Raw genomic sequence first — 27,182 nt, 5'->3', positions numbered from 1 at the left:
TGGTTTGGGGAAATACTTTTAATCTTCACTGTGTGACAAACTCCAAGAACAATAAATTAAGTCATATGGTGAACCAAAATTTCCTTTATACAAAGTATTAAAATACAATTGCATTTCTAAAATGAAATCACAGGTATACAGTTGCAGTCATTAAGTAAGCTACGTTAAATGCTATACATTAAAGAGAAACATCTGTAAGACAGATGTGCGCATGAAGACACTCCTGAACTCCACTTCATCGAGCATCAAAAACCACCACTATTGAACTGAGTTAAGGATTTTAAACAGTACTTGAAACTGTGTAAGACTAGGGCTTCCGAGTCAGCCCCGCCCAAGCTTGCAATCAGATAGAAAATGGACAAAAGAATGAAGTTCACTATGATCATCAGAGATTATCTAAAAAAATAAAGTACACTACTTCCATTTCAGGTAGCTCTTTTTTTGGATACAAAATAATAACAAGTAATGTAATATATATTAATATATTATAATATAAAGAATATTAAAAGATAGTAAGTAAAAATAATTTTTAAAAACTCACTGAAACAATTGATGACTTTTAAGAGTTTGTGTCAGGGCTGGAGAGGTGGCTCAGTGGTTAAGAGTACCACCTGCTCTTCTGAAGGTTCTGAGTTCAAATCCCAGCAACCACATGGTGGCTCACAACCACCCATAACAAGATCTGATGCCCTCTTCTGGAGTGTCTGAAGACAGCTACATTGTACTCATATAAAACAAATAAACAAATCATTTAAAAATAAATAATCCAAAAGTTATTCCTACTTTTATCAGATCTTAGTCTTTATTACCCCAGTATCGGTTATCTCCTCTGCACACTTGGAAAGCACACTTGAAAGGATACATCGTTTCGTTCTTTTCTTGTACATTATTCTGTAGCCACATTCTCTGCATCTGATTGGATCCCTGGATTTTATCTCATTTTCGGTGTGACACTCTGGGAAAGAAAGCACATTTATTCAGTGCCTGAAAGAGAAACACTATGGAGAAGCAAATGTTAACTACAGATTTCAACAGGAGGAAACTGAGGCGCCAAAGCATCCAAGTGCATGCTTATTACTAAACAGACCAAGGAGGAAGAAGAGTTGTAGGCACTATTCCTTTTCCAGATAAAAGGAAGAAATCTTAATAAGGGAGAGGGATTTTTAAGTTAACAGTCACTAAAGTACTCCACGTTATAGTTTAAAAGATTTGTTACTCATGTAAGGAAGGACTTTTGGGTGGTGGTGGTGTGGTTGTTGGTTTTTGTTTTTGTTTTTTTTTTAAGTAAAGCATTATTTAAATGTTAATCTTACCTCCACAAATATAAATCATTGGCTGCTGCTTTGGTGGTTGAACATCTTTCTGGGTGTCCATTTTTAGTGCCTGAAATTAGAGCCAAACACTGAATAACGGGGTCTTCGCACAAACATGCCTCATTTTTTCCCCCAGAAGCTGAAATAAAAGGCTCCTATTTCCAGCCGAAGAGAAAAACTCAGTAGAATGTCTGCCTAGCATGCAGAGGCTAAGGATCAATACCCAGTATTACAGAAGGGGAAATTTTTAAAAAAGAAAAAGTCATTATTCTTTATCTATACTTCCTCCAAACTGTGGTGTAGGCTGGGTCTGAAGAATAAAACACATTTCAATAATAAAGTCTATGGGGAATGTTTATGAGTGTTTATTACACCCTTCACGATCCTGGAGGACATTACTCTTTACACACGAAAGAACAGGCTAAGGAGAGGTTTGTGTGCCCAATTATCACTTCGCAAAGGAATTCAGATCTGAGCTAGGGGCAGCAGCTCCATCAAAGCTTGTCTCAACCCGGGATCTTTACCTACGCAGTTGGTTCTTTGAGAAGACTTTGAGAATCTTCACTCTGCAATTCAGGTTGGCCTAGAACTCACTTTGTGGTCTAAGCTAGGCTCAAAGTAAGGGTGCTTGTTGAAGGCGGAATTCTCCTACCTCAGCTTCCCAAGCGCTCGGGTGGCAGAGTGTGCTACCTCTCCCGGCTGCCCAGAAAAATTTTAAAGCCAAGTCTCTCTCCTGGGTTTGCCCCAAATTTACTCCCAAAATCATCAGCCGCCGATTCCTTACCTCTGCAGCTCGAAGAAGCGTCCCTTCTCTGAGCACGCAAACGCTTCTTCCGGTTCTTAGAAGCAGAGCCACTACCAGCGCTGCCCGCCAACTTCCGGCGCCGACGTATGACGCAAGAAGCCCCGCCCCTCTGCCTGGAAGTACCGAAGAAGGAGCGCGCGTTCTTGAGACAGGCTACCGAGTTTCTCTCCAACTCAGTTCCTGTAGAGTTTTGTTTTATTTTTATTTACCCATCTCTCCAAGGTAGCAAAATATTTCCACGGCTCGGCATTCGAAGGTTTGTGCTTGTGTAACGGCAGATAGAGCAGGAACCCAAGACAGGCGCTGCTGGAATCTTAACCGAGCTGTTGTTGGGGCGAACACCAGCAGGCTACCCTACCAATACTTAACGAGTTAACACTTCCCACATCGCGGTTTCCACCTTGCTCAATACCCATACGGGTTTTTTGTTTGCTTGTTTATTGTTTTCAATTCCCAGTTCTCTCCTAGTCTCCGGTCACCTTTCTTTTCCACTGTATGTTGGGGAGTGGAAAGATAGGGAGAGGGTAAGACAAGACAGAGACTGCTCTTAGCCCATAACAGTCCTGTCTTTGCCGCCTCAGTGCTGAGATTAATCGCGCAAATCACAACGCCTGCAATCTTCCTTTTTTGAAGCCAAGGCTTGAACATATGAAAATAAGGGCAGCTCCATCAATTACTTTGACTAGCTGGTGGCTTTAGCTTTTCTCGTAGTATTCTCCCTCCTGTGTTTGACCAGTTCAGTTAGAGAGTACAGGTGTGTGTTCTCACAGAAAAATTTTAACTCAGAAAAACACATCTGTTGGGTTCAGGACGTTTACATTCAATTATTTCACAGTCGTTTATTTTAAAATAGGGTGGAGAACCAGAAGGGATTCAAGTAAAAACAGCTGTTAACTACTGAAGAGATGGCTTCTCTCCCAGTGCGCAGCCTGGTATCTTAGTAAACTACGTTCCATTCTCCATCCATCAAAAGGAGAACTTTGAGCTTTGCCTTTCATTTCTAGTCCAAACCTGTGATATTCACTCACCAGCTTGAGAATTTAGTCTTCCTAGATGACAATTAAGTTTTTTGTTTTTTTTTAATTGCTGACTTAACTCAGTAGTAAGATGCTTGCTTAGCATGCTGGCTCACAGTGATAATTTCTTTCAAAGGGAAATCAGAAAAACAGTCTACATCCAGACTAACAGCATAGTTTGTCCCACAGCCACGTTACAGAGTACCCCTTCTCAACAAAAGGGAAGAGGTAAACAAGTGTCTACACTAGACATCTGTACAATAAATACTAGGTTAAGCCCACAGGTATAGTAAAAAAGATTTCATACTGTAAGGCATTTTGTTATTTTGAGTTATGTGTGAATGCCAGTAGAGATCAGAAGAGATAGTTGATGCCCTGGACTGGAATTACAGACTATTATGAGCTTCCCTACCTGGATGCTGGGAACTGAACCTGGCCTTCTGCGAGAACAGAAGTGCTCTCACATGCTGAGCCGCCTTCAGCTCTTGTGTCTTTTTCTTTCTCAGAGTCTTGCTATGTAGCCTAGGCTAGCCTGGGATTCACAGATCCTCCTGTCTCCCAGTGCTGAGATAACAAGTATATAACACTAAGCATAACTTTTTGCTAGATTCTAAATCTGTTCAAGTACCAAATTTTCTATTACAAAACATGGGACTCACAGCACAGTGGTGTAATGTCCAGCCACAGTAAGGAACCGGTATTTTGGGGTTTTTGTTTGTTTGTTTGTTTGTTGGTTTGTTTTTTGTTTGTTTGTTTTTGGTTTTTTTTGAGACAGCGTTTCTCTGTGTAGCCCTAGCTGTCCTGGAACTCACTCTGTAGGCCAGGCTGGCCTTGAACTCAGAAATCTGCCTGCCTCTGCCTCCCAAGTGCTGGGATTAAAGGCGTGCATCACCTCCACCTGGCGGAGCCAGTATTTCTATGAGTTCATCCTGGTCCTAGTACCCACCTCTATTAGAAATAAAAGGAGAATCACCATGTGACATACCCCATTATCAAAGATATCATGAAGCTAACTCTGTGAGCATCCACCACACGCCAGAAATCACTGTCACTCTCCTAGTGAAGGCTGATGCCATCCTGAGGCCTTCAACCGTTTTGTTTTGCTTTTGTTTTTGTTTTTTGAGACAGGGTTTCTCAGTGTAGCCCTGGCTGTCCTGTAACTCACTCTTAAGACCAGGATGGTCTCAAACTCAGAAATCTGCTGCCTCTGCCTCCCAAGTGCTGGGATTAAAGGCATGCACCACCACTGCCTGGCTCTGGATTTCTTTTATGCTTGATGATAATTTCTGAATAGCTTGGATGTCAAAGTCGTTGAGCAAAATTCATTATGTTTTATTGAATAGGCCTCCAAAGAAAACTAGAACTCATGGGAATCAAGTTAAGTTTTAGAATTCTATTGTGGGAGTTTGATCCAAGAGAAGGAAGCAAAGAAGCAAAAGACTGTGGTAGATAAGCAAATTACAGGGCCAGCAAAATGGATCAGTGGGCAAGGCACTGCCTTCAGACTCGCTGCGTAGCCAAGGATGGCCTTGTGTTTCTCATGCTTCTGCCTCTACTTCCTACATTCTAGGGAACAAGAGAGCCACCATGCCTGCTTCTGGTATGCCCCCCCCACACACACACACGTTTAATAAAATGTCTCCTGAAAAATAAATGTCTTTACATTTGAAAGCATGACAATACAGTAGTTATGTGATTATTTATAACCATATGCAGAATGCTTATCTGTAGCTAAGGGACCCAGGGTGACCTGGAAGGAGAGCTGGGGCTGAAATGGACCGGGCTTGCAAGAGATTGCAAGAGAAATAACTGAGCCAAGACAAGTTTTCTGATCAAGGCTCAAAGTTTACTTTTCATTTCTGAGTTTATACAAGCAAAGACCCATCCTTAGTGTCAGCTGAGTTCTGTTGCTTTGTTCCTGCTGGATTCCTTTGCAAAGTCAGCTCAGTAGGTGGTCAACTCCTCAGGCTCTGGCAGGGAAGTGTGAATGCACTAAGGCCAGCAGCTGGCTCCAGCAAGGTGTAAAACCCGGCTGGGGTTTTTGCCAACTCAAGGCTGGTGGGGAGGGCACACTCTTCCCTGTTTACTTTGGTGTGGGGAAATTAAAATAAGTAGACCACATTCTTTATATTTCAAAGGGAAGTGTGACCGTAGTCCACCAACCATGAATTGTGCAGTTTAGTTTCCCACATTTGGGAAATTTGCTGGTGTCAGCTCTTCTGGAATGAAGAGGATGAGGCTCATCCTGGGAAAACCATCTTGATGATTATAGCAACTCCTCTGCCAGGGAAGTGTATCGGTCAGGGAGGTATGTCATCACCATCTTATCTGGGTGGGGTGCTCCTTCATCCTAAACCGACCTCAAATATATCTGATTATCCTCAAACTTCTGGTCCCTTTGCCTCCACTTCCCAGATGCTGAGATCACAACCGTGTTGCCACCATGCCAGGCTAGTGTTAACCCCAGCACTTCATACATGCTAGGCACTCTACAACGGAGCTCCATCCCCATCTAGATAACACTAAATTCTAGAGAAACATACACAAGGGAAACACTGCAGAGGGGAGGATTGCCATTGCTGACCAAGGTAGGATGAAGTGGCTTTAACAAGACTTATTTGACTTATTTAACAGGAAGAGTACCATTTATTGTATGTGGTGTGTCAGACAAGTGTCATATATGTTAGTGGAGTTCATTTGCTCCTCAGGTACTTACTTAACTTTACATGAACAACCCTGGAGACTGATCTGTCTCTTCTTCTTTTTTTTTTTCCAGACAGGATTTCTCTGTGTAGCCCTGGCTGTCCTGGAACTCACTCTGTAGACCAGGCTGGCCTCGAACTCAGAAATCTGCCTGCCTCTGCCTCCCAGCGTGCTGGGATTGGTGGCGCACATCTTTAATCCCAGCACCTGGGAGGCAGAGGCAGGCAGATTTCTGAGTTCGAGGCCAGCCTGGTCTACAGAGTGAGTTCCAGGACAGCCAGGGCTACATAGAGAAACCCTGTCTCAAAAAAACAAACAAAAAAACAAAACAAACAAAAAAAAAAACGATGTGCGCTACCACCGCCCGGTGATCTGTCTCTTAAGAGCTCTTTTCACCAGCCCTTTCTGCCACTGCCCTGGTTTCCAGCTGCATCATCACCACCACCACCACCTATATGAACTCTGAATATATAGCTATGGCTGGCCTGGAACTCATTGTGTAGATCAGGCTGGCCTCAAATTCACAAGAGATCTGTGTTTGTCTCTGCCTCCCAAACACCTGGATAAAAGGTGTGTACCATCACTCTTGGATAAAGATTATTTTTTTAAAAGATTTATTTATTATATGTAAATACACTATAGTTGTCTTTAGACACTCCAAAAGAGGGCATCAGATCTCATTACAGATGGTTGTGAGCCACCATGTGGTTTCTGGGATTTGAACTCAAGACCTTTGGAAGAGCTGTCGGTGTTCTTAACCGGGGAGCCATCTCTCCAGCCCTAAAGATTATTCTTTAAGTAATAAATCTGCTTCTGATTGATTCAGATAAATTTTATTAAAGGAGGATCAGTAATAATTTCCTTTAATATCAGGGGGAAAAAAAACCAAGGCATTACGCATGGCTGGCAATAAAATCCAGTCTTTTATATTCCATGTCTTTCCTTTCGCTCTGACTCTGTTAATGCTGTTGCTAATGGCTTTTTCCTTGGAAGTGTCTTTTAACTGATTCAAGGAACCGCACTTGGCCTTGCTTTGGGGTCCAGCGCCCTGTCTGCTATTTATCTGTTCTGTTGCCCCTGTCACTTGTTGGTGTGGCTGGAGGTGGGCGGGATTTCATCCTCCGCGGGCAGGGTATCCTGCAGCTTCACCTCTTCAGCAGTTTGTCACTCACCCCGCGAGGTGCCACCAGTGTCACTCAGATCCCCGAGAGCCCAGAGGAAAGGAGTCGCAGCAGTAACGTTGTAACAAGTGATTGACAGCTTCTCTAATGTGCCTAACATTTCCTGTCCTTGCATGTTTAGTTCAGGATTCCCTCTTGTCTGCCCTTTAATAGCTATGCACCCATCAAGATCCACTTTACCTTAGGTGCTTACGAGTCAGCACTGTGTCTCCTCTAGTGGGTTAGATGTTTCTTTGTGCCGCTGTTGTTACTTCATTACTGCCCTGCCCTGCCCTGCCCTGTACTTCCGGTGTTACCAGTCGGGTGGCCGGGGTCTTCTTACTCTACCCAGAAAGAAACTGCAAGCAGCAAAGAGAGACCTGCGGTTCAAGGGCTGGCCTATTGCTGCTTAGCTTTCTCAGCCAATTTGAGCAACCGCTGAGAAACAGCTGCAGACCAGGAAGAGCAGCAAATGGCGCCATCTAGTGTTCATTCTCCTACAGGCCCTGGGAAGCCTCAGCCTTTGCTCTGTGGCTCTGATGTAGCCAGGCCATTAATGAGCTCCACAAATGTTGGACCTGGGTGTAGGACGTGGGTCTGGACTCCTTAGCCCGCAACAGGTGTCCATTGTTAACAGTTCTCAGGATCCATGATCTGAGATCCTTGCCCTGGAATCCTGACAGCTCTCAAGAACTCTGCACAAAGCTTTGCTGTACCGGTCCAGCCTCTGCTCACCCCCTCTACCTCCCACCCATATTGTTCGGCCCTGCTGTGCTCTGGAACTCTTCAGCTGAGCCTTCTCTAGCTGCCAAGCAGCCAGCGGTGCTGCTCAGCTGCCTGGGCCCTCTGGGCTGTTTCTTGCTTCATGTCAATTTCCTCCTGTCAGCTGCATTACTGTCAGCAGGCAAGGGATGGGTGGGATGGCTCAGTAGGTGCTTATCACCAGGCCCGACGAGGCAAGCTTAGTCCTGCAACCCACACAGTCAAAAGAGAACAGACACTGTCAGGCTTTTTACGGCCAGCCTATGCTCACATGTGCGTGTGTGCAGAGAGACAAACACACGCACACGCACACGCACATGCACGCACACAACCTAAAAAAATACAAATAAATGAATAAAAGTTAGAAGCAAGCAAGAGGACTCTTACTGGGCTTATACCCATTGCAAGAGCAGGACGGCAGCACAGCAGAGTGTTTCCTAGGCAACTCCTCAAGTAATCAAATAGCTGCTCATATAGCCAGAGGAGGGATATGCAATGCCAACACAGTATTATGCTTTTAGACCCAGTCAAATGAGTCTCTGCTAGGACACTGAGGGTGGGGTGGGGTGGAGTACTATTCCTCTGGCTTAAATGGAAGTGGTTTGAGGGTCACTGAGAGTTCACTAAGGCTTGGGATTTCAAATAAGTGTAGGAAAAAAAACCCTAGAAATGGTACTGGATGAGGCGCCTAGCTGAGGTGTTTGTGAGGATGCCGGCACACAGGTGCCCCTGACAGCCGATCAGGCAGCAAGGGAGACTGCTGTCGCCTCTAACTAGGGAGCCAAACCACCGCCTTAGGCATCCTTATCTACAGAAAGATGAACACGAGGAGTGCTCACTGTCAGCGCTTACACAAACACCGTGGTTTTAAACATTTTAAATTGTGTATCTTTGTGAGTATATGCCATGTGTGTGCTGGTGCCTGCAGAGGTCAGAAAAGGGTGTCGGATCCCCAAGGTGCAGTTCTGGGCGGTTGTAAGCACTGTGGTAAGGGTTCTGGGCACCAAACTCAGGTCCTTGGGAAGAGTAGCAGGTGCTCTGACCAGCTGAGCCATCAACTTCTACCTGCGCTTTAGTGGTTAACACCTGCCCAGTGCCCCTGGGAGCGAGGGCACGCTCACCTGCTTACAAACAAGCCTCATTAAGAAACTGCTCTTGGCCGGGCAGTGGTAGCACACACCTTTAATCCCAGCACTTGGGCAGGCGGATTTCTGAGTTCGAGGCCAGCCTGGTCTACAGAGTGAGTTCCAGGACAGCCAGGGCTACACAGAGAAACCCTGACTCGAAAAACTGAAGAAAAAAAAAAAGAAAGAAAGAAAGAAAAAAAGAAAACTGTGCTCTTGCCAGGCAGTGGTGGCACTCACTTGGGAGGCAGAGGCAGATTTCAGGGGGGAAAAAAGGAAAGAAAAAAGAAAGAAAGAAAAAAAAAAAGAAAACTGTGCCCTGTATAGATTGCATGTAGTTTGGGCTTAATATTCGCGTTTGGATATTTTAAGCCTATTTTTCAATGCCTAAGGAGCACCCTCAGAGAAGAGAGTAGTAGTGGTTTGTTACTGGCTTAGAGGAGGCAGCTATGTTAACCTGGGAAGATAAACTCTGAAAAGTGCCAAGGTGGGAATGTCTTGCTGCAGAGGTCTAGGAAGAAAGGAGTCTCTGCTCAGAGAAGACCAGCTAGACAGGCACGGGTCAGGCTGTGCCTGGCCGACATTATGCATTCAGGGGAACACGGAGTGAATATCAGGATTTTAAATGTATTTGGTATGGTAGGTTCTTGGATGTTTCTGATCCCTAAAATGGAATGTCTGAAAAACAATAAACAGTCACTCGTTTATTCTTAACTTTTGTTTAGTTTTCTTTCTTTCTTTTTTTCTTCAAAACAGTGGCTATGTAGCCCAGGCTGATCTGAAACTTGGTATGGAGACAGGGCAGGAATCCTCTGCTTCCTGCTGCAGAGACTGTGGAGGTGTGGCTCACAACTTTTTTTGTTTTTTTGGTTTTTTTTTTTTTGTCTATTCACCAGATTTATATATTTGTTCACTCTAGAAACAATGGCAAAAACATAAACTTTTTAAAAAAATTATTAACCATGTGTAGTGGCACACGCCAGAACTTGGAAGGTGAAATGAGGAGGAGTTCAAGTCCAGCCTGGTCTTAAACACAAAAAGGAAACAAACGTGTGTGTGTGTGTGTGTGTGTGTGTGTGTGTGAGAGAGAGAGAGAGAGAGAGAGAGAGAGAGAGAGAGAGAGAGAGTTTTGCTGGGTTTATTGGGACACACCTGTAATCCTAGCACTTGGAAGATGAAGGTAGGAGGATCAGGAATTCTAGGCCAGCCTTGGCTACCTAACAAGTTCAAGTTCGAGGCCAGCCTGGACTCGCTGAGACCACTGCCTCTCTCTTACCCCCCCAAATCAAATAGTAAGGAAATCAGCAATACCTCTTCATTCTTATGCTGTAAATATTTGCTGTCCAAAGCTGTTGATAGGACGCTTTGACTCCGAACATCGGCCAAAACACTTCCAGTGATGATGCCTGGCGCTGCAGGTTTTCTTTTCTTTTCTTTTTTTTTTTTATTCGATATATTTTTTATTTACATTTCAAATGATTTCCCCCCACTCCCCGAAAGTCCCATAAGCCCCCTTTTCTCCCCCTGTCCTCCCACCCACCCCTTCCCACTTCCCCGTTCTGGTTTTGCCCTATACTTCTTCACTGAGTCTTTCTAGAACAAGGGGCCACTCCTCCTTTCTTCTTGTACCTCATTTGATGTATGGATTATGTTTGGGGTATTCCAGTTTTCTAGGTTAATATCCACTTATTAGTGAGTGCATACCATGAGTCACCTTTTGAATCTGGGTTACCTCACTTAGTATGATGTTTTCTAGCTCCATCCATTTGCCTAAGAATTTCATGAATTCATTTTCTAACCGATGCACCCCCAGCCTGGGTGCACGCAGTGGTGAAGGGACCCGCAGAGCGCTGGGGTAGGGCGGGGCTGCGAAGGGATGGGGGGGGGGGGTAGAGCGAGGGCTTAGACGGTGGGAGGGCGGTGCCCGTGGGCGGGGCCTGTGGGCGGGGCGGGCTCCACCGCAGCTCCGGGCCCAGGTGCGCTCGCCCGCCCGCAGCCGCTCCGCCCTCCTCCCAGCCGCCCGCCCGCCGCTCGCCCGCACGTCCGGGTGCCGACCGTTAGTCCGGCCCGCTGCAGACGGCGCGACGGCAGCTCCGGTCCTAGTCGGAAGGTTCCCCACGTCCGACCGAGGAGAGAGGCCGGAGAGTGCGGCTGCCGGGGCGGAGAGATTCCGAGCGACCCGAGCGTCCCAGCACTGCCCGTCCAGTAGCCGGCAGGGCGCCGCGGGGCTCCGTTAATTGTCGAGGTTTTTCTCTTAAGTGGTGGCACCTCGGCATGAACTTTAAAGGCAAAGATGACAGACTTTGTTATTTGGAAGCCTACCTTACATGTTTAACATGTCTTAAGAACTCAAGGTTCACGGGTGGTAAGATATTCCACTTTAATGAGGGCTTCCGGTTTAACCGAGCAGCTCTCTGACTTATAGTGGGCGTAAGTCGTTTTGTTTGTTTGTTTTTTCCTCCGTAAGTCTTTGTAGATAGGAGTCCTGAGCGATTTATCAGGACCTTCTTTTTTTTTTAAACCATCAAAAGGTGTGTTTGATTCATCAGATTCATTAACCTGTGGTTACGTGAATAATTTTTAAAGTGTGAGGCAGATATTTCGGGGTATAGGCAGTTGAGGATGCCGGCAGCGACAGAGCCTGTGGCTTTCCAAGGAGGGAGCGTGTATCTGGGCTCCCACTTGGTTCTCAACGGCTTTTAGCTTCCATTTCCCAAATCCTGTGCTGGTGAGGCACCTAGTGGTGAGGTGGCTGAATAGGTCACTTTTAGAAGGCCATTGGCCACATTGAATAAAATACAATATAAATACAATAAAAGCACATGCTCCAACTTTCGCAAATTGATTGAATTAATATTTTTCAGGAGAAAGTGATTTATGAGAGGAAATATTGTAAGTTACTATTTGGAGCAACTTGTAGAAAGGGAAGATTAATCATCTTGTCCTCCCAGGGACTTGCAGAAGTTAGCAATAATCATAGGATCAGAAGTCAGAACTGCCCAAAAGCTGAGAGGGTTAACACTTTGGGTTATAGCAGTGAACTTCTGATCTTGTGTTTATCATAGCAGGTTCTTTTTAAATATTTAAATGTCATATTTAACTTATAAACCATAGATGACCAAATCCATGTGGTCTAAAGAGGAAAACGATCCCCACAGTGAGCTGCGGCATGTTTGCATGTGTTTCACAAACCCACAAATAAATGTTAAAAAGAAAAACATCCAGGCAGTGGTGGCACATGCCTGTAATCCCAGCACTTGGGAGGCAGAGGCAGGCGGATTTCTGAGTTCGAGGCCAGTCTGGTCTACAGAGAGAATTCCAGGACAGCCAGGGCTACACAGAGAAACCCTGTCTCAGGAAAAACAATAACAAAAAACCCCCAAAACCCCAAGAAACAACAACAACAACAAAAAATCCATAGTGTTTTCTTCTGATTTATTTTAATTATGTATGTCTGTGTATATGCATAGAGTGCCCATAGAGACATCCATAGAGACACTATTGAACATGCAGATGCCCATGAAAGGGCAGGTGGAGCCTGGAGTACAGGCAGCTGTGGGCTGGGACTGGACCCTGCGTTCCTGGTGAGAGTAGTACAAAAGCTCCTAACCTCTGAGCCCCAGCTCCGGCCTCACCTAGTGAACTGTGAAAAGGAAATGACCTGAACACAGAGACATCAGAATGTTATAACCGAATGCACAGTCGCTAGTTAAAATCATACAGTAACAACATAATCTAAAAATAAGGTTGTTATGTTTTTGTTAAGACTAGTTCAAGAAAATATTTGTGTGTGGTGCTTTGCCTATGGTTTTCAAGTAATCAGAATACAACACGGTTTATAGCCAGGTGGTGTTTTAAGTAGGAAATGTAGGGCAGTTTATTATGAAGATTTGTTTTTAAGTAACTTGAAAGAATCATATAAGTTCCTATTATCTATATTTAACACAAATTACATATTTTGTTATAAGCTGCTTGGCTGCATATCACAAAGGAAGAATGAACTTGTGTCTACTTTGTAAAAACAGAGCTTGAAGATGTCTCAAAGGCACTCAGCAAGCCACAGAGTGGGAAGCAACATGGACACCTCTGCTGTCCCGGTCGAGTGTCCCAGCCTCATAGACTTCTGTTCCACATCTTCTAAACCCAGGGGCCACCATGAGCTGTTAGAGTCTTGCAGCTTTAATAAGAAAGAAAAAGAGCCATCCCTAACCCGTGAGCATCCTGAAACTCCAAGTCTGGGTTCCCCTAATCCTGCAGTATCTCCCAAGCAAAGAAAGAAGTCTGTGTCCCTAAGGAAGCAAAAGGATAAAAGCCCAGAACTTTGTGAGACTCCTAAACTCAGAAGGAAAAAATGCCCAATACGTAGGCGGCTAGACTTAACGCTCACTCTTCTGAAGCGAGATTCTGAGTCGCAAAGCCGTTCCCTGGAAAGTGAGGTAAGCCGAGGCCTTAGCCCAGAGAAACATTTGCCAAGTAGCACTTCAGGCTTCCCCAAAGAAGACAACTTTAGCCCCTTGGTTACCAGCACCATAAGAACAGAGGATGCAATTTCCAGCAGTCAGAACTCAAGGTTACATTTTTCTCAGCACAAGACTTCCACCATTGATGATTCCAAAGACAACTGTGGCTTACTTGAAGTGGAATGTCTGTCTCCAATTAAAGGCACTGATCTTAAAGATTCTGTCACACACTTCAGTGACAGCAGTTTAAGTGTTAGTGATGAGAATACATGTCCTGAACTTCTGGGCTCCTCTGATAGCCAAACAACCTATGGAGCAGATGTGAGCACATCTGTAACTCCAGTAAGTAGTCTCATAGCAGAAATCAAATTTAATGGAATCCAAACCCTTGATTCTTCAGCAGAAGTGAGAGGCAACCTTTCAACACCTGAAGACAGTGGCTTTTGCTCACTTAGCTGGGACAAATCAGAAGATTTCCTCTCTGACCAAGAGGGCTCTTTTCAAGAACTGCTTCAAAAACATAGGGGGGCTCCCAAGGCTGGGGACCTGGTAAAGCAGCCTAAGCATCTGGGGAGGTTGAGAAGACTGCCCACTCTGCAGGAGCAAGGCTTCCAGTCAGAGGCGGAAGACGAAATGCATACAGTCCATCCCAACTCTGAAATGGGAGTGGGTGCTGCTTTGAGTGTCTTGGAGAGTCAGCAAGGCTCTGAGGAGAAGAGCGGGGATTTGTCTTTAAGCTTTAAGGACTTATCAAATACTCCAGCCCTGCAGTTGGTGCATGAGCTCTTTATTAAAAGCAAAAGGAAACGATTCCAGCAGGAAGATGACCAGGAATTCTTCGAGGAAAGGGATGAGGGGAAAATTGCCAGACTACAGTGTGTTCTCGCAGGACTGATTGGCAAGAAGATGGGCATAGAACAGCTGGATATCCTGACAGAATTACAACATAGAAACTTGAAGCATATCCTAGCTATGATTTTAGAGTCCTTGACTTCAGAGAGTTTATACAGGTAAGAAATAAAGGTAGCTCATGAAAGAAAACTTTTATCATTTTTTTTAAATTGGTGTTTCTGTCTTCGGTTGTCTTACACTATGTCAAAGGAAGTGTAAATGACCTCCCTAGTAGGCCTGTAATCCCAGATGGAATAGGCTAAGCCTGTATTCTCTGCTGGGACAGCCTCTAATCCCTGCTGGGACAGCCTGTGGTCCCTGCTGGGACAGCCTGTAGTCCCTGCTGGGACAGCCTGTAGTCCCTGCTGGGACAGCCTGTAGTCCCTGCTGGGACAGCCTGTAGTCCCTGCTGGGACAGCCTGTAATCCCTGCTGGGACAGCCTGTAATCCCTGCTGGGACAGCCTGTAGTCCCTGCTGGGACAGCCTGTGGTCCCTGCTGGGACAGCCTGTGGTCCCTGCTGGGACAGCCTGTAATCCCTGCTGGGACAGCCTGTAGTCCCTGCTGGGACAGCCTGTAGTCCCTGCTGGGACAGCCTGTAGTCCCTGCTGGGACAGCCTGTGGTCCCTGCTGGGACAGCCTGTAGTCCCTGCTGGGTCAGCCTGTAATCCCTGCTGGGTCAGCCTGTAATCTCAGGTACTTGAGAAGCTGAGGGAGAGGATTGCTCGGATTCAAGGTCAGGAGAAACAAAATCAAAATGCCAAGCTTTATTTCAGAATTGCTTGTTATTGGTGGTGGTGGTTGTGGTAGGTGTGTGTGTGTGTGTGTGTGTGTTTGTGTGTCCTTTTTAATCCCTCTTGGCCTTACTTTCTGAGACAAGGCCAGGAATTCTCCCACCTCCACTTCCCCACACTGGGATTCCAAGTGAGTGCTGAGCTTTTTATGTGGATAATGAATCAAAACTCAGGTCTTCATGCTTACACAGCAAGTGCTTTACCAGTCTCCACTACCGTGTGTATGTAGGGAGTGGATAGACAGAAATACAGGCAGACACAGGCTCTTACATATCCCAGGCTAGCCTTGTACTCACTATATGGCTGAGGATGACCTTGAACTGATGTCCATCTTTCAGGTTCTGGGATTTCAAGGTGTGTGCTACCATGCTCAATTTATTCCACAGATTTTAAATGTTTGATTTAAAAGGTCCCCATCCCATTGTCAGATGCAAGTTGTTTTAAGGTTATGATACTTGATCAGAGATAAGAGCAACAATTATGGTAACTGAGAAACTATCACAAATAATGGATATTATTTAGTCCAAGTTCTAGAACCTCAGAAAAATAGGTAGCTTTCATTTAAGAATTGGTCTTCAGGGGCTATGCATATATGCCTTGTTTCATCTTGGTTGTAATAGCAGAGAAAGCTAGTTGTTCTCAGGGATTAGAAACTGAGGAACTTGTGTCCACAGATCTGCGTAGATCCCGTGCTGCTGCATGGTCACAGAGAGAAGCAGAGGCTTGGGAATGGAGGTTACAGATCTGGATGGCAAAGACTACATCAAGCACACTGCGTGGAGGCTTACCACAGGGCAGACCCCTGAAATGGGTGTGCCTGGGAGAACAGAAGCCATATGGGACAGGTGGTTTCTAGATGAGGCCGCCCAGGAGTCAGTGACCCTCTCTTAAGATATTTTAACTATAGCATGTGTGTGCATGCACGCCGTGGCACATGCGGAGGTCTCTCCTACCAGGACTTGAGTCTTCAGGTTTGGTGACAAGTTCTTGATGACTCCCTTCCCATGTGACTCCCTTTCTTGGGGAAGATGTCAAAGGTGGATTATATCCTTGCTGCTTTTATGGCCACTGCTCCAAAGCCTGTCTTTACCCCACACATTTTAGGTTATTGTAGAAAATTGTCGCATTTGCAGATGGAAGTATTCTGAGGTATCTGTGTCTCTCTGTAATTCGCTTACTGGGAAACATTCCTAGATAAATTAAGTCACCTCCCAGCAGTCCAGGACTAGATGGAAGTGTACCCCACTGGGCTCTCTGACCTTTCATCCAATATCTTCCTAAAAACTCTTAAGGTTCTGCCACTTTTCAGAGTATACTTGGTTAAGCACATATTGCTATAATGCCAGTGGATAAAATGTGCACATGTATACGACCGTGTTTGCTGTTCAAAGATGTTCAAATACTAAGTCGTAAAAAACAAAAACTCAAAACATGGCTGAATACAGGAATGTTGTCTTCTGAGTTGGGGTGGAGCAGATCTTTGCTACTTTGTGGGTTCTTCTTTTTCCACCCCTTTCCCCTATCACCAGATAGGAGAGAAAGAAGGACAGAAGTGGAGGAGAGAGAAGGAGAGACAGGGAGGGGGAGATCCTTGAATCTAATTTCTTGTTGTTTCTTCTTGGAAAATGACTACTAACATACCATAACCAACCCCCCTGAATGACAGCCAACCACCAACCCCACCTATCATGTCTCTAGCATTTATATAACCTCTGGAAATTTCCCAGAATTCCAAACATCACACAACTGCAGAAACTCAGAAACTATCTGCAGCTGGCAAAAATCACACTTCTGCTAGAGCACAGGGCAAATCATAGTGACCTGTGGCAGACAGCCCGAAGCAGCCCCTTCTCCCTACACCTGGGATTAAAATGAAACCATTCTTGTATTATTTCTGTGTTTTTAAACCAAAATTCAAAAATTCTCCCTAAATATTTCAGTCAGGATGTTGGTGGGCAGTTTGGGCTGGTTCCTTATGTGAGCCGTTGGTACTGGGGTGCTTCAGTGATTTCTGCCAGACTTATGGAGGGTGTGTGTGTGTGTGTGTGTATACATGTTTGTACAGATGTGTATATGTGTGTGTGTGTACATGCATGTGTGTACATGTGTGTGCGTATGTGTACATGTGTATGTACACACGCTGCGATGTGTGGAGGTCAGAGGACGACTTTGTGAAGCCAGTTCTCTACTTCCACCTTAACATGTGATCCAGTTCAGGTTTTCAGACTGGCATGGCACTTGAGTTATCTACTGACTCTGGTTCTGCCTCCCCTTTTACTGGGTGACTTCTGCCTACCTCTTGTATGGTATAGAGGACATAGACTGACTTCGAGAGGTTGAGGGCACCTGCACTGGCCATGGTGACATAAAACAGTGAGTGCCTTCTTTGTTTGATCCCGTGATTTAGTGGTTTGCTAAGTTAAAACAATAAAGACCAGATTATCAGTTTGGTTTGATGCCATGGGCTTTGTGAATAAAGTAGGGATACTATTGTCAGTGGGATTTCCCTTAGGATTGGAATTAGAACCCCATTTCATTAAATAGGGTGCTATGCACAACTGTATCAGGGATTCAGCACTCAGTATTCCCAGTGAAGGGTTATTCCTAGGTTTATTTGGCCAAGAGTGATAGAGATTTGCTAGGCAGACGAATAGGAGACATTAATCACTCACACTAAAGATGGTCGTCATCTGCTGCATGCTGGGTTTGTTGCAGACTTTAACCGGACATCACATGAGCCAGTGGCTCAGGTTTGCATCATTCTTTGCTGTTGCTGTAATTTTTTGTGACAGGATCTCAGTGCGGCCCAGACTGGGCTTGACGTCATGGCAGCCCTTCTACCCCATCTTCCCAAGTGCTTGGGTTATAAGCACCACCCACGGCTCATGGTGGCCTTCAGTGAACACTTACAGGGTTGCCCACGTGGCTATGCAGGGCCGAGCCCTTGCCACCAATCCTGCCAAGCTCAACCCCCGGCTCCTACACGGTGGAGAGAAGAACCGAATTTCACAAGTTGTCCTCTGACCGCCACTTGAGAGCCATGCCAGGCATTGCCTCCCTCCGCCCAGCACCCACCGGAGAAATATTTTTAATTAAATGAACACATATGAAATAGTGATCTAACAAGATAATGTCCTATGTGCTTAGTATTTTAATAGGAATCTTTCATATGGTAAATTAATATGAGACAAGAAGCTGATCAAATCATACTATTATATAATTTAAAGCTTAAGTTTACTGTCCAAATCTTTAAGATCATTTTTTTTTATTGGTTCCTTATAAGAAAAACTTAACCTTTTGGAGAACATACAATAACAGACTGACCCGTTTGTTGTAGTGCTTGGAACGTCAGCAGAAACTGGCGTGAAATTGTGGCTCAGGATAAAAAGGCAAACCAGAGGAGGAAACTGTATATCATACAGCTGGAAGCAAATGCCCAGGTAATGTGGACAGGGCTTCTCAGTGGGGTTGTATCTAGTGACTCGGTGTCACTGAGCACCACGTGCCGGCTTTGTCTTTAATAGTTTCTATCTAGCAAACCTTCCCTTGTCAGTACTGCTGCCTTTTCTAGGCTATCCCCACATCGTCCGTCGGTAGAGTTCAGCAGACACTCAGGCTGCTTGCTTGGTGACACATTTGAACACCGATGACTTGCTAGAACCTCTCCAGGATTAGATACGTGGCAGCATTTTAAAAGCCCAGCCTTGTAGGTGCCAATTGCTCAATGACAAGGATAGGCATTTCTGTCCTGACCCCTGCTGCGTGGATCCTGTGCTGGGGGCTGGAGCTGGGCAGGCGGCCACAGCACAGGTGTGCTGAGGGACTTACTTGGCCCTGCTGAGCCCGGGACTCGGTCAGCTAGGCAGGGGAACAGTGTCTGCAGGGGCCTGCAGGGGGCGCTCTGGGAAGAGTGAGGAGCGTCAGAACTTTGACCTGATGAGGGAGTCTTTCAGAAACTTAACAAGGTTTTCACAGACACTCAGCTTTGTGTGAAGTGGACAATGGCAGCAGCCATATTTGGTGATAGAGTCAACTTCAGACCTTTCATGGGTGCCAACACAGCTGAGCACTCATTACTTTTTTTCTAGTAAAAAAATTACTATAAGTATATTCCTATTTTTTTTAAAAAAAATTGTGTGTGTGTCTGTGTGTGTGTCTCCATACTGCATGTGTGGACGTGAGAGGACAGCTTGTGGTAGTCTGATTTCTTCTTTCACCATGTGGGCACTGGTGGTTGAACTCAGATCTTGAGGCTTGGTGACAAGCACCTTTACCTACTGAGCCCTCTCACTGGCCCTAAATTTCTAATTTGACTAATAACTGAGATGGAACATGAGATAAACACAGAAGACCATCTAAATATAATTTGTGGATTTCTCTTTTCATGAAGATACGTGTTACTGTGAGGCTTTTTCTCAGTGTGGCTGCCCCGTGGCTTTTTCTCAATGTTGTGGCTGCTGGTGGCGGTTGCTTCTAACCCTGGACACACAGGACACTGAATCCACTAACATTGTAACCATAACTTCACAATTCCATGCGTGTGCGAGTGTGTGTGTGTGTGTGTGCATGGTCTCCTTGCCCAGTGCACATATGGACATCAAATCATGACAGTTGGTTCTTTCCTTCCCCCTGGTGGGTCCTGGGGAGGTCAGAGGACATGTGAGCTCACGCTCAGGCAGCCAGGCCTGCTGGGACGCACCTCACCTCACCTCACTGAGCCTGAGCCGCCTCACTGGGCCCCACAGAGTGTTCTTAAGAGGGTTGCCCTATATACGATGGACAAACTTTAAAACTAGTTTGAAACAGCTGAGTATTGGTGGCATGCACTTGGGAGGCAGAGGCAGGAGATCTCCGTGTTTGTGATCAGTTTGTTCTATATAGGGAGTCCCAGGTCAGCCAAGACTACACAGAGAGACCCTGTCTCAAACAAAGCAAAACAAAAATTTCAGACCAGTACCTATTAATATGTAAATTGTAAACTTCATTACTCCATTTTCTGCTTAACTTCTCTAAGCAAGAATCCTGGTTTTGTTGACAACCCACCTGGTAATTCCAGAGAAAATGTTTGATCCTCATATCCTTACTATCCTTTAAGAAAAAGAAAGCTAGCTGGCTGTGGCAGCACGCGCCTTTGATCCCAGTACTCAGGAGGCAGAGGCAGGCAGATCTCTGAGAGTTCAAGGCCAGCCTGGTCTATAGAGCAAGGTCCAAGCCCAGCCAGGGCTGTTACACAGAGTAACCCTGTATCAAAAAACCAAACCAACCAATCAAAAAATAAAGACTGAGGAGAAAAATGGAAGAAGAGGAGGAGGAGGAAGAGGAGGAGGAGGAACCTTCAACAGCAGCAGCCACCTTGAAGGTGGGTAGGATGCTTTCGTGGGTACAGGCCTTGCTGACAAGCCTGATGACCTGAGCTTGACCTCTCTGATGTTGTCTCTGACGTCACATGCACGCAGTGGCACGCGCTTGGCCCACACAGTTCCTAAGTAAATGTCAGGAAGCAGAGGAGGCATACTCCTCTCCACGCCTTCACTCTGGAGCTCAGCTTGGCCCTGAGGCGTCTCCGCCTCCCAAGAACTGGGACTATAGGAGCTATCACTCCTGTCTGTCAGGCTGGCTGGCTGCCTACATTTTTCCCTTATTTTAGTTTGTTTTTAAAGTTCCTTCAAAATAGTACAAACTTTAGAAGTAGAATTGGGTTATGAGGTTTATAACAGAGTGCGAGCTCCCCTGCCCTGGCCTTTCTGTCTTACACTTCCTGTGAGCCTAGCCTTTAGCGCTGAGCCACCTCTCCAGCCCCCGGTGCTTCTTTAGACAAGGCCTGACCGTATTCCAGGCTCTCTTGTGTAGCCCAGGATGTCCTCAAGCTAGTGGTAGTCCCCCTGCCTCATCTTCCTGAGTACTAGGCTTACAGGTATGAGCTGCCACAGCAGGCTTCTGGTCTCTACTTTTATTTATGATTTTAGGTAATGTGCTATACTGAAATTGGTTATTTTTTATTTTTTGTCACAGGGTTTCTCTGTGTAGTCCTGTCTGTCCTGGAACTGGTTCTGTAGACCAGGCTGGCCTCTACCTCAGAGATTCACCTGACTCTGCCCCCCAAGCACTGGGATTAAATGCCCACAATGCCCAGCCTGTATTAGTTTTACCTGGAAGGGCTTCTGTTACCTCTCCAGCCTCTCCACATTAGCACCACTCTCTACTGCCCTTCTCGGGACTGATTCATCCTGTCTTATGACCATAATTCCATCATCATTTGTGGGTGAGTCAGAATTAGGTGTGACACAGAGGTTGTAGCAAGTGTTAATAGCGTGTACGGTATCGTTATACTTTTGTGTTTTGTTTTGGAATGGGGTCTTACTGTGAAGGTCTGGAACTGTATATATAGACAAGACCAATTTTAAGCTGGTGGCAGTCCTCCTGCCTCTGCCTCTTGAATGCTAGGACTATGGGTGTGTATCACCATGCCATGGTGTGTGTGTGTGTGTGCATGCGCATGCGCGTGTGTGCACACACGCGCATGTGTACATGTCTTGCACATGTGGAGGTCAGAGGTCAGTGTTAGGAACCTCCCTCTATTGCCCTCTGCCTTACTTTTGTGATACAGGATTTCCCACTGAACCTGGATCTAAGCAGCTTGGCTAAGACGCTCTGGTCTGTGAGGTCCAGGATGTGCTGTGAATGCCCTGCCAGGGCTGCACGCACATCCTAGTGCCTGGCCACTCTGGCCAGCTTTTATGAGACTTCTGGGGATTCAGACACAGAAGCTAGTGCTCAGACAAGCCCGTTACTGGCTGAGCCCTCTCCCCAGCCAGGGCATCATGTAGCTCAGGCTGGCCGTGACCTCCTTGGCCCTCCTGATTCTCCCCGTCTCGTGCTGAGATGCTGCTTGTACCACCAGCATGCCACTGTATGTGTTTTCCTGTGTAACTTTCTCCCAGAATTATTCATCGCTGGTTCTATCGCTACCCCACTGTGCCTCATGTGTGTGTCTGTCTCGCCCAATCCCCACAGAAACATTTCAAAACAGAGTCATTTGGTGGGTTTCCTCAGATTATAGTGTCACAGAAAGGTGCTAAGTGTGAGACTCAGAGAGCACAGGCCAGTGCACTCAGTCAGAGCTGAGGTCCATCTGTCCTCCATCTTTAGAGCAGCGGGAATGCACACCTGTGGTGAGGTACTGCTTTCCCTTTGAGTGTCATCACTTAGTGTCCACTGTCGTCACGCACCGTGGATGAACGGCCCTTAGACGTCTCCACGGTCACAGTTAAGTATTTTCAGTAATCCAGCACCAGGTGACAGAGGTAACTGTGGCTCTGTGAGCGTGAAGGCAACCTGATCTCCACAGCAGGGGTGCGGCCAGAGGGTGCTGCCCAGCTGAGAACTGCGCGTTGAGCACTGCTAGGCTTGGGCATGCGCCTTTGTCAGCTGCTCCGCTCCGTCTCTTAGACATTCAAAACAAAACCCAGAAAAATAAGGAATGTCTGATCAAGCGAATAACTGTTCTCTGTTTGCGGCAGATTGGCTTGGTGCATGCGTGCTTTACACGTCAATTGCATCAGAATCCAGGGCTGTTGCTTTAGTGCGCTCTTGATCAGACACCGTGGCTTAGGCTGCAAGCAACAGAGACAACGTAAAAGACAGTCTTCCACCGAGGCCAGTATGTCCAGCTGTGTTTAAATAACACCGCTCAACACTTGAGCTGAACAGTGGCTCGTGGCCTGTGCTTTTACCTGTTACCTGCTTCGCGTCTTAAGGAAGGCCTCTCACCGCATTCCCTATACTATAATTCTCATGCGTCAGTTTTCCCTGTTAGGGGCAATTACAGCCCAGGAGACTGCCAAGGCAGCAATCACAGGAGGACGGTGAGGAGAGCCACCCACGGGTTCGTCCTGAGAGCTGGTTAATCAGTCCCGTGCTTTAGAGAGACATTGCATTTGCCATCGGGCTGCTTAACAAAGCACAAAGCTGTACAGATTACTGACTGAAAATGCTTTTCTAATTATTTTTCTAATTTTATTGAGGTTTAATTGACAAAAGGGCATTGTATTCTTTTAAGGTGTACAAGCAAATTCACACACTTCTTGACTGAACATTTGACTAATGTGGGGATCTAGTTCAGATGAGAGATGCTTTTTGTTCCTTTCAAAATATCAAGGCTGTTTAAAGCAACTGTAAAAGTGAATCAGATCCAGATATTTGTAAAAACCAGCCACAGACATTGGGTTGCCTGACCCCAGCGGTCCCTTGCTCGTGCAGCATGTGGTTAAGGTAAGAACTTGCGAAGAATCCTCAGCAAGCTACGGAAAGATCCACCCTGCTCCCAGTCCTCCCTTTAGTCTTGACTTTAAAACGGATCACAAACTGCGGTTGGTAGGCCTTGCTGTCACCTGTATTTCTCCAAGTCACTTTTACTGGAATAGCTCCTGTCTTCGGCATTCCTGCCTTCTGCAGTTGCTTTATGAGCCCAGCACTGAGCGCTTGCGGCTGCACAGATGCAGTGTGGCGGGCTCGCTCCTCTGTACTATCCGACGCCTTAGAGAAGTTTGCCAGTACTAAATAAACGGCTTAATTAACTGGAAAAGAAATTGGTCATATCAACAGAAGCCCAAAATGTATTACTTTTTGTGATTGAGAGAGAGAGAGAGAGAGAGAGAGAGAGAAAGGAAGGAAGGAAGGAAGGAAGCAAGGAAGGAAGGAAGGAAGGAAGGAAGGAAGGAAGGAAGGAAGGAAGGAAGAGGCAGAGGGGGAGAGAGAACAGTCACCATGCCAGGGTCCAAATGTGTTGGCGCAGGCGCAGGCGCAGGCTCTCTCTTATCTTACTTAAGCTGCTGTGCCACAGACTCGCAGGAGATTCTCCTGTGTCCACTTCCCAGGTAACTCACCAGACTGTAGAGCTTTTCCCACAGAACCAGCTCCCCATCTCCAGACTTAAGTGAGAACAGATTCCCTGCCTGACCCCACCCTCACTCCATCGCACCTCCCTCCCCCCCAAAAAAGAGAGATGATGCAGGGAGTGGTCCTGATGGTATAAACCTTGCTAAGCACATGACCTCTGGGCTAGGCAGAGAGCCGTCCTGGCTTGGGAAGTTTGTGACTTTGCAGCGCTGTTTCTCCTTTCTTTACCACAGGGGGTCGCTGTGTTACGCGTTCAGGATGCTGCCACTCGGCTCCGCCTTCTGAGTCGCTTGGCCTTAAGATCCGTGCAGGCACAGGCACAGGCACCCAGTGGTCAGACCGAGCAGGCTCCAACTCTGTCCCCCTGGGGGGATGTTCTGACACCTGTAGCAAGCTCTTCCCTCACCCACCTAAGGAGCAAGCAGGAACAGTATGTGAAGGTGAGCACGGACCTACGTTATTAGAAGTATTTAGAGTTTGAAATGACGCGACTGAGCATGCGTGCTTCCCTGCAGGTCGCCAGGACCCTGTTTACCGATGAAGCCTTAAAGCCCTGCCCGAGGTGCCAGTCCCCTGCGAAGTATCATCCGCACAGGAAAAGGGGGCTGTGCAGCCGCCTGGCCTGCGGCTTTGACTTTTGTGTGTTGTGTCTGTGTGCTTATCATGGGTCTGAAGACTGTAGAAGAGGGTCAGCGAAGGCGAGAGGTAGCAAAGATGTTCTCCCAGGGAGTTCCCAAAGCAAGCGGAACTTAAAACGCCTCTGAAGAGACCAAGGAACCACTCCCCCGCTGGCCCATGTTCTGTCTGACTTAAAATTATGACTATTTTCAACACATGCAAATCTTCCCATTGATGACAGACAGTGATTTATTTCCTTCTTTGTATATGTTATAATGCACACCATTGTATATTTCCTTTAAAGTGATAAGTTTTGAAAGAGTTTTATTTTACTATGTCATATCCCCATTTTAAATATTTTGATGTTTTAAATAAAGAATTTTCAGGGTTGTTATATATGTGTGTTTTATTGCTCCATGTAATCTTTTAAATTTGTGCATTTCATAACTATGTGTTGAAATGTTCTTCAATTGTTTAAAAAATAATTTCCAAATAATTTGAAAAAATTTGAACTTGAGGCCAGTGAACTTTCAGGCTTGGAAAATGATGGCTGAAATGAAATATAAATAAAATATTTTTATAAGTTCCATCAAATGTAATCTATAATTTCAACCTTTCTCTTACTTGATATTTTAGTAGACTTTTTTAGTTTAGTAAAGTTTACATAATACTAATAAATGTCAGTTATGGGGACTGCATAGTTACTTATAATGGGAATTTTATTTAACAAACTCCTATAAGTCATGTATTTCTAATTAAATACTTAAAAATCTGGAATTATAGTAACATTCTGATATTTTAAGAGATTTGGGCTGGGCAGAAATGATGGGTTTTGAATGGGAAAAGTATGAAGTTAATAATGGACATTATAATTTGTATGTGTTTGTAATGTGGCTTTTTCCAAGAGGGATTTGAGAATGAGTGTGCTCTGATTATAGATCAGTGGCAAAAGACTTAAGGTTTTTTCTATATTCTTTGTTTACATTCGGAATGCTTTCCCCTTTCCTGGTTCCCCCCTCCTCATAAGCCCTCTTCCCTCCCTCAGCCCATTTCCCAATCACCCCCTCCCATTTCCCTGTCCTGGTACTCCCCAACAATGCTGGATCAACTTGTTTTCAGAACCAGGGCCCTCTCTTTCCCTCTTCTTGGGTATCATTTGATATGCTAATTCTGTCTTGAGAATTCAGAGCTTCAGGGCTAATTAATATCCACTTATCAGTGATTGCATTCCATGTGTATTCTTTTGTGATTGGGTTACCTCACTTAGGATGATATTTTCATGTTCCAACCATTTGCCTAAGAATTTCATGAATTCATTGTTTTTAATTGCTGAGTAGTATTCCATTGTGTAAATATGCCACATTTTCTGTATCCATTCCTCCACTGAGGGACATCTAGGTTCTTTCCAGCTTCTGGCTATTATAAATAAGGCTGCTATGAACATAGTGGAGCATGTGTCCTTATTGCATGCCGGGGAATCCTCTGGGTATATGCCCAGGAGAGGTATAGCAGGGTCCTCTGGAAGTGTCATATCCAGTTTTCTGATGAACCGCCAGACTGATTTCCAAAGTGGTTGTACCATCTTGCAACCCCACCATTAGTGAAGGAGTGTTCCTCTTTCTCCACATCCTCGCCAACACCTGCTGCCTCCTGAGTTTTTAACCTTAGCCATTCTGACTGGTGTGAGGTGAAATGTCAGGGTTGTTTTGATTTGCATTTCCCTAATTGCTGAAAAAAGTGTATGAGAGGACCTTTCGTCTTTGCTGTTGGGTGATGTTGTTTTGTTTTGTTTTGAAGACAGGTCTCACTATGTAGCTCTAGGTCTCCTGAAGTCACTCTGTAGACCAGGCTGGCCTTGAACACGCAGAGACCCACCTGCTTCCTGAGCTGGGATTAGAGGCCTACAGGACTACACCAGGCCTCAAGAAGGAAACTTTAAAGAGATGATTTATTTATTTGTATCTTGTGTGCATTGGTGTTTTGTCTGCATATATGTGCGGGTATCAGATCCCCTGGAGCTGGGGGCAGAGACAGTTGTGAGCTGCCATGTGGATGCTGGGAACTGAACCTGGGATTTTTGGTAGAACAGTCAGTGCTCTTAACCACTGAGCCATCTCCCCAGCCCCATATGAGGGAGACTGACAATAGACTTGTATTTTGTGTATGTAAGGGATTGCTTTATGAACAATATGTGTGTTCATACTCTACACACATATTTCAGTGGAGCTGTGAACACATTATTTTAAGAAAATGATTAATGATTAAAACTAAAACTAATGAAAATTTAAAATTTATATATTTTCTAAGTTGAGTGTCTCTCTCTTTTTTTCCTTCTTTTTCTTTTGTCAGACTTTTACTTTGAAGTTCAGGTTGACAAGGAAGTCAGTATATAGCTAGGCTGGCCTTGAACTTGAAGCAATCCTCCTGCCTCAGCCTCCTGAGCACTTGGATTATAGGCTACCACACCCATCTTGGTGTCTATTTAATTTCCTGAGGCATCTTCTGCACCAGGACTGATTTTTTTTTGTTTTTGTTTTTGTTTTTGTTTTCGAGACAGGGTTTCTCTGTTGTAGTCCTGGCTGTCCTGGAACTCACTCTGTAGACCAGGCTGGCCTTGAACTCAGAAATCTGCCTGCTTC

At 45.5% G+C, this 27,182-nt stretch overlaps 2 protein-coding genes across 3 annotated transcripts; one reads left to right on the top strand and one right to left on the bottom strand.

Annotated features, from left to right (window-relative positions):
* Polr2k (RNA polymerase II, I and III subunit K) lies at positions 1 to 2,189 on the bottom strand. Of its 2 annotated transcripts, none has more exons than XM_052160718.1 (4): positions 2,098 to 2,189; positions 1,314 to 1,383; positions 863 to 955; positions 1 to 258 (listed from the first exon to the last, which is right to left on the bottom strand). In XM_052160718.1, exons 2-4 carry the CDS (start codon positions 1,372 to 1,374, stop codon positions 236 to 238), a joined length of 177 nt encoding a protein of 58 aa, XP_052016678.1. In that variant the 5' UTR covers positions 1,375 to 1,383; positions 2,098 to 2,189; the 3' UTR covers positions 1 to 235. The 2 variants fall into 2 exon arrangements, with proteins under 2 accessions (XP_052016678.1, XP_052016677.1); XM_052160717.1 differs by lacking the exon at positions 2,098 to 2,189 and adding an exon at positions 1,966 to 2,088.
* An 8,712-nt stretch (positions 2,190 to 10,901) lies between these two features.
* Positions 10,902 to 24,937, top strand: Fbxo43 (F-box protein 43). The gene is made up of 6 exons (XM_052160736.1): positions 10,902 to 11,248; positions 11,845 to 11,846; positions 12,909 to 14,353; positions 18,365 to 18,467; positions 24,159 to 24,365; positions 24,441 to 24,937. Exons 1-6 carry the CDS (start codon positions 11,158 to 11,160, stop codon positions 24,687 to 24,689), a joined length of 2,097 nt encoding a protein of 698 aa, XP_052016696.1. The 5' UTR covers positions 10,902 to 11,157; the 3' UTR covers positions 24,690 to 24,937.
* Positions 24,938 to 27,182: the final 2,245 nt, after the last annotated feature.

The sequence above is a fragment of the Apodemus sylvaticus genome, chromosome 17, assembly GCF_947179515.1.
Source record: "Apodemus sylvaticus chromosome 17, mApoSyl1.1, whole genome shotgun sequence".
NCBI classification, from domain to species: Eukaryota; Metazoa; Chordata; class Mammalia; order Rodentia; family Muridae; genus Apodemus; species Apodemus sylvaticus.
The sequence above is the reverse complement of the archived record's forward strand: the minus strand, read 5'-3'. Positions and strand labels throughout refer to the sequence as shown.

Excerpts from the sequence above, each read along its gene's own strand:
- Polr2k (XM_052160717.1), bottom strand. The coding sequence starts at position 2,079 with ATGATTTTGGGAGTAAATTTGGGGCAAACCCAGGAGAGAGACTTGGCT. Across the intron at positions 1,384-1,965 it reads CGAGCGCTTGGGAAGCTGAG|GCACTAAAAATGGACACCCA; the intron begins GTAGGAGAATTC and ends CTCTAATTTCAG. Across the intron at positions 956-1,313 it reads AATGATTTATATTTGTGGAG|AGTGTCACACCGAAAATGAG; the intron begins GTAAGATTAACA and ends TTTCTTTCCCAG.
- Fbxo43 (XM_052160736.1), top strand. The coding sequence starts at position 11,158 with ATGAACTTTAAAGGCAAAGATGACAGACTTTGTTATTTGGAAGCCTAC. Across the intron at positions 18,468-24,158 it reads AGCTGGAAGCAAATGCCCAG|GGGGTCGCTGTGTTACGCGT; the intron begins GTAATGTGGACA and ends TCTTTACCACAG. Across the intron at positions 24,366-24,440 it reads AGCAGGAACAGTATGTGAAG|GTCGCCAGGACCCTGTTTAC; the intron begins GTGAGCACGGAC and ends GCTTCCCTGCAG.